Source organism: Eurypyga helias, unplaced genomic scaffold, assembly GCF_000690775.1.
Source record: "Eurypyga helias isolate BGI_N326 unplaced genomic scaffold, ASM69077v1 scaffold23897, whole genome shotgun sequence".
In the NCBI taxonomy this organism is placed as follows: Eukaryota; Metazoa; Chordata; class Aves; order Eurypygiformes; family Eurypygidae; genus Eurypyga; species Eurypyga helias.
This window is the reverse complement of record NW_010260125.1, coordinates 11,990-18,439: the sequence shown is the minus strand read 5'-3', so window position 1 is coordinate 18,439 and position 6,450 is coordinate 11,990. Positions and strand designations below refer to the sequence as shown.

The following is a 6,450-nucleotide window of genomic DNA, read 5'->3' as shown; positions in this document are numbered from 1 at the left end:
CATGGGTCTGGTGGGTGCCTGCTCGAAATCTTTGACTGGTTTCCTCTTGAGCTGCTATGGATTTGGGGAGTGTTTTCACGTCTTGGAGCTGCATCCTGGGTGAGGGTTTTGTACCTCGGAGCTCGCCGGCAATCCAGCCACCGCGTCAGCTGTGTTAAAACTGTCCTTGACCAGAAGACAGAAAGAAAAACTCAGTACCGAATTGGCATTTCAGCTCTCAGTGGGGTTAACAAAACATGCTTTTTGCTTGGTTTTGCTCTGGAGCAGTGATGGAGATTTTTGGGCTGCAATGACACCCTAAAACCTCATTCCTTTGCCCGATTTTGTTATTTGTGATGTTGGCCAAGACAAAATTTCATTTGTATTTTCAAATCCCAGGAAAACTGGTTGCTGTTTCTGGTGCTGGTACGGCACCTGACCCAAAGCTGGGTTTGCCTGGGTCTCCCAGGTGCTGCAGGAGCATAAATAAAGCTGTGTATGTGTAAGTTAATTAGTCTTATATTGCTGGTCTGGCAGGTGAAACAGGCATCCCCATGGCTCAGGGAGCATTCAGCTTTGCCAGCATGCTGGGGTGGGATATTTGCCCCCTGAATCAGGCATCTTGGGGTCCGTTGTGCTGGGGCTGTCTGGGACAGTGGCGTCAGCCTTCGTCCTGGCTCTTGGGCCGGCATGGGCTGGGAGAGCCTGTCCTCGGAGGGCTGAGAGCCGTCGGGAGATGGCGTGTGCCTGGGGAGTGGAGCTGCAGATCAGCTCCTTCGTGTGCTGGAGCACCAGCCGGAGATTCCGACCCCCCAGTGCTGTGGGCGGCGTGTGAATTTGGCTTTCTGTGCAGCAGTGGGTGTGAAGAGACTGAATTCTCATCAGCATTTTCATTACCTTAATAAAATTACTTCAGGTCTGTTAAGTTCTTTGGCAGAAAAATAAGACATAATTGCATGTTTTGTTAGCTTCTCCTTTCCCCGAGCCCTAAAAGAGCTTGTCCCATGGGTCTCGCTTCCACGGCCGTTCGTGAAATCCACATTGAGGGGATACGGGATGATCTCTGACAGCCTGGGCCAGGTGAGGAGGTGGTAAACTCTGCTCAGCTCGGAGCTTCTATCAGAATGGCCCCTCTCCCTCTTTCATCCTCTTAGCTTTGACAGATACTAAAAAGTTATTCAGAGCTACGGTCTTTTTGAGCATTACACTGTCAAACCTTTTCTTCTCTAAGAGACAAGCTCTTACCTAAACTCACCCACTCTACAGAAATAGCAGTGATAATAAGCCCAAAATCAGGAGATTAAGAGTTGGCTGCTGTTCACCGAGGTCTTCCAGAGTTATCCACTGTGCCTTATGCTCTCTGTTACACTTGCTCTGATGTCGGAGACTCTGTTCAAGTACTTTTTGCTTTGCACACACTTGGGAGTTGTCCTGTTCAGGCCTGGATGGTCGCTGATTGGAGTCAGCGGCAGCATGTAGGCCACCACAATCATAATTCAGCACTGTCTAGGCTAATCAGGGTTTGTTTCTGTGCATGTTTTGCTTTAAAACTTACATTTTTCCACACAGCAAAGTGATAAATCGTGGAAGGTTTTTCCTGTTGCCAGCTGTGGCATGGTCAGAGCTCAAAGATCCTGGTACCCTTTGGATGGCTCATGGACACAGGAGATACAAGGACTGTAGAGATCAAGAGAAAACTTGCCTGGAAGCAAGTTGATGTTAGATGTTACTGGAGGGGCTTGGAGCAGATGTTTGGATTAATGGATTCATTAATGGGTTAATCAGATCTTAAGTTTTCTAAAGATCCCTGCAATAGAGATGGAGGCCATCCCTACAGCCAGATTTTGGGAATGGTCCGTGATATAGAGTGGTACCTCCTTGCTGGCAATGCTGCTTCCCTGGGGGTGTCTGCTGAGCTTCTTGTTTCAGTATCTGCTGTGCACTGTCTTAGGAACACAGAAGCCTCCTGACAAGAGTAATTTCTTTTCCTGGGATGGCTGTAATAGTTGACTCCACCTTAAAATCGAGGTGGATGTCACACCCGCTAGTTACCAAAGTTGTTAGCAACACTGCTTGTACCCTATCTTGAGGGAAAAGTTGGTGCCACAGAGATCCTTAGATCCTTCCTTTGCTCTTCAGCCACTGCCTGCCTGATACTGTGCAAAGATCCCAGACTCTGGGTACATGGATTTTGCAGAGAACGAGAATGTAAGTATGCTGACAGCATGTGCAACATCCTGCTAATGAATACATCCTGCAGCCCCTTCCCAGATCACGGAACCAGCGCTCTGCAAATGAAATCCTAATGGCAGGAGGAAAACAGCAGCTGAAAATCCAATCTGTAATCTGTTCAAGCTCTGAAAAACTGGATGAGGAGGGTTCTTCTGGCTGTCACCATCTGGCAGAGCTGCTGTGTGTCTCTAGGTGCAGCTGCAGGATAGGAATGAGAGGCTGTACGGGTTCGGAGACCTGCAGGAGAAGATGGGGAAGCTGGCTGGGTCCAAACCAGATTTGTCAGCCAGGATGGTCATCAGTGAAGAGGAAAAACTGAAGGTAAAACAAAGGCTTTAGGAGTTGGAGATAACTGAGCCGTGGAGCTGTAGGAGGCCAGATCTGCAGTGGGAAATGTTGGTGCCTCTTTCTGGGGGAAGGTGGAGGGGTGTTGTGCTCACATTCTCCAGTGAGACGTGTTGAAACAGTATATTTACCTCAGACTCAGTCTGTGCCCTATATAATGTCCTTTCTCTCTCTCAGATTTCCAAAGACCTCATTGATCTCCAGATCGAGACAAACAAAATGAAGGAGCAGTATGAGACGGAGAACTTTGAACTGAAAAATATGGTATCCAGAAGTTTGAAGTAGAGTTGATTCATCTCTGCCAATACCTTTATCCAGAGCTGCAGATTGTTACACATCCATCTTTGCTTTGCTTGGTGTATTTTCTCGGCTTTAGCTAGAGCAATGAATCCCCCCAATCCCCCAGATACCATGAAACTCATCTCTCTACGTCATTACACAGACCATATTTGTCCAAATAAAAGCCCTGTGATGCGGCTGGTCTCCGCCAAAGTGTAATTCTGCTGCCTTCCCTCTGCAGATCCTGGCCCTGGAGAACCGTGTGCAGGAGCTGGAGCTCTGCAGTGAGAAAGTCACTGGGGAGCGAGATGCCTTACGGGAACGCCTGCACGGTCTGGAGAGCAGTCGGAAGGAGCTGGCAGATGAGTACATCATTTTGAAAAGCAATTACCTGGCCCTAGGCAAAGAATTGGACCAGGAGGTGAGACAGGGTGTTTGCCCTGATTTTCTCAACTCCATCTCAATTACCCTCGCTACAGGGAGCTTGGTTGGCTTGGGGTTGTGTATCCACATCACAGCTCAGGCCCAGTAAGGTTTGTCAGCTGTGAGACAGCATAGCCTGCGCACGGTTTTGTTTTCAGGGCCCAGGGATTTCATGTAACGTGGTCACCCAGCAGGGCTTGCAGAACCTGTGCTGCTCAGCAGGGACAGTGCTGAGCCCATGCTGGCCTGTGTGCAGTGCTCCTCTGGGCACCCCGCTGCCAGAGGTTCTCTTTTCACGCCACCCCAGCCCCTGTCACTAGCAATGAGGAGGTCACTGCGGGGCTGGTCCGAGTGCACGTTGCAGGTCCCTCTTGACTGCTGGCATGCTTTGTTTCCCTTTTTTTTCCGCATGGCTTGTGCGGGCTGCACGTGAACTGATTGTAGCCACTCTCATTTCGTATGGCGTCAGGAAGGGGCCTGGAAGGTTTTGAGGTCGGACAGTTTATAAAAACACTGAATATAAGCAAGTTTCTGATTGTTCCTTAAAGTATAGTGCATTTCCTGGTGACTCTTAGCTTAGTGATTGCCAACTTAAGTCTTTTGGACCCAGATTTGTGTATTTCTTGGGCAAGAATAGCTACTTCAATAGACCTTCCTCTCTCCCCTCCCACTTCTCCTTCTTTTTGAGTTGGATCAGATGACTGACACCTTCCTGCCTCCCTCCCCTGACAGTTTAGCTGGTTCAGGCAAATGACCTGGTTTACCATGCTGGCCCTGTGCAGAGCTGTGCTGGGAAGATGTGGGGCTGGGACCAGGCACGCTGGTTTAGGCAGTGTCCAGTCTTGCTTTACGGTAAGCACCCATGTGCAGAGCTTGGGAGGAGGAGTATACAAGGTCACAATTATCCCGATGCAAGTAAGTGAGTTAGTGACTCTTGTGAAGCTATCGTTTCTCTCCCATAAGCTGAGAAATGGAAATTTCTTATGAGGAGGCAAGCTCAGCTGCTTGCAGGGGTGTGAACCCACCCCATAGTCCTGCCGGAGCACGAGGCTGAGCACGTGTAGCTGACTGTCAGCAAGGCAGCACGCTGCTGAGGCACAGGACTGCCAGGCTGCGGAGGAACAGCTTGGTGTTCAGCAGTCTTGCTTGCTTCTTGTCCCCAAGGGGGTGCAATACGTTTGTCAAAAATCAGAGTTTCAGGTGGCTGATATCTCTAAATGATGGGTTTAACAGGTAGGTGTTATCCGTTAGATCCTGGAATGTTTCAGAGAGAGAAGGCATGCAGATTCAGTTACGTGCCCGCATAGTGTCCTGAAGAATTAGTGGAACAGGGTCCAGAAGCCGAGGGTGAACTCCTTGGTTGTAATTCTTAGGCTGTAGATTTTACCCCAGTTGCTTGGCTCCAAGTACCAAATATCCTTGCCCGAAGCAAAAGAGGCTCCAGCTTGGCAGGTCAGGACTTGTCACGGCATGGGCCTCTTGCTCATTATTTTCCCAGTGCGGACTTTCCCAAAGGAAATGGGAAAAGCAGCCTGTGGTTCTGCCCCCTCCCCTTCCCCAGCGCTCTTCTAGGGAGACAATGAACCTTTTACACATTCCCAATTACAAGTGCTACTTGTGACCTTGCCAATATGTTGTCATGGCTGCTTGGCGCAGAAGCAGGTCGGTGAGCTCATTCACGGCCCCTTGTACGAGAACAGTTAGAGCCTCTGAATTGTCACGGCCCCCATTGTACGGCTGGATTCACACATCGCCCCGCGTCTGTCCCAGGCGAAGGAGCCGGCCTTGCCTGTCCCTGGGGAAGTGCCTTCCAGAAGATGCCAGCCAGTCACTTTGTGCCTGTTTTCTAACTCGCTGTAAATTCTTCCTTTTCAAGACTCTGACCTTTCCTCGACTCTCCGTTTCCTCCTCCTCTTTTGTTTGGCAGGCTTACGCCGTCTGCACCAGCACTACAAAGCGAGGCTGTCGGAGGGAACCCAAATGGCTGTGAACCAGATCCACAACGGGCTTTTCCCTGGAGCAGGGCCAGGCTTGGGAGCGCAGGGGAGGCAGCGAAGCCCATCGCAAACCTGGGACTGCCTCTTTCTGTCCCTAAGCTGGCACTTCTGGGCTTGTGTGACCCCCTCTGATCAAATTGTCAGGGCTGACAGCTGCAGATGGAGCGTTTTCGGTTGGAGAACAAGCAGCCTGTCTCTGCGTAGCTGTCAGTTTTCACAGCTGTATATCTCACCTCTTTGTCAGCCTCTTTTCTCCTCTCCTCTCTCCCTCAGCCCACCCTGTGCTATCTTTTGATAAGCTATTCTCTCTACGGATGACTCAGATGACCTCTGCCTCCCATCCTCCCGATTCACTGCCATGGTAACAATTACTCAAGCTTGTCCCCAGTCATAAACCCCATCAAAGCTTTGTTATCTACATAGAAACCCTCCCGTGAGACATGAATTCCCCCAGTGTTCCTTCCAGATCACCTGTAACAGAGCTTTTCTCATTCAGATCTTCTTTATCTTTTGGAAATGTGTCAATTCACACCAGCACTGCTTTGAATCTGCCTGCCTACACGGTGCTGTGGGCTGGCTGCTGGTGGAGGGATGCATTCAAACAAAACTGGAATTAGCGGGGTGGCGTCAGCCCTGGATGTTTGGAGACTTAGCCCTTCTCTTCCATCATGGAGTCCAGTGCTGCTCAAAGCCATCGTACGGGGAAAGCCATGCCCGAAGTGTCGGGAAGCTGTGTAGAGGGTACAGGGAGCATGAGGAGGAAGGCTGGAGGGCAGGACAGAGGGGTGGTGGCAGAGCTATGCCCAGGGCTGACACTTGGATCTGTATCTGTGAAAGTGAGATGGGCAGAGGGAGTAAGGGTACCTAAGGTGAATAACCCTGATGCCTGGTGATGATACTGACCCGGCATTTCCATGACAATCAGAAAACCACTTGTATCTTCAGACATATGAGAGAGAACTAAAAATAAAACTTGTTTTCAGAAGTGGATGTGGATGCCTGCCTCGTGTACACCACAAGCAGCAGGACAGGCAGCATGCAGAGCCAGAGAGGTGGGATTTCAGAAGCTCTTTTCCTTCTTGTTTGACCTGGCAGATCATGAAGAATGAAGAGCTCAGCCTAGAGCTGCTCACCCTGGCCAATGCCAGGAGCACCCTTCCCTGCACAGAGAGCTACCGCTCCCCTGCCACGGCCA

The 6,450-nt window shown here is 50.2% G+C and overlaps 1 protein-coding gene across 1 annotated transcript in view; it reads left to right on the top strand.

Moving 5' to 3' along the window:
* The first annotated feature begins 2,163 nt into the window (after nucleotides 1-2,163).
* CCDC78 (coiled-coil domain containing 78) overlaps nucleotides 2,164-6,450 on the top strand; it is a 13,291-nt gene continuing 9,004 nt past the window's right edge. Inside the window, 6 exon segments of the mRNA XM_010154947.1 lie at nucleotides 2,164-2,187; nucleotides 2,404-2,532; nucleotides 2,734-2,820; nucleotides 3,077-3,256; nucleotides 6,351-6,447; nucleotide 6,450. The exon segment at nucleotide 6,450 is cut by the window's right edge and continues 52 nt beyond it. Coding sequence (XP_010153249.1) covers nucleotides 2,164-2,187; nucleotides 2,404-2,532; nucleotides 2,734-2,820; nucleotides 3,077-3,256; nucleotides 6,351-6,447; nucleotide 6,450 — 518 coding nt within the window.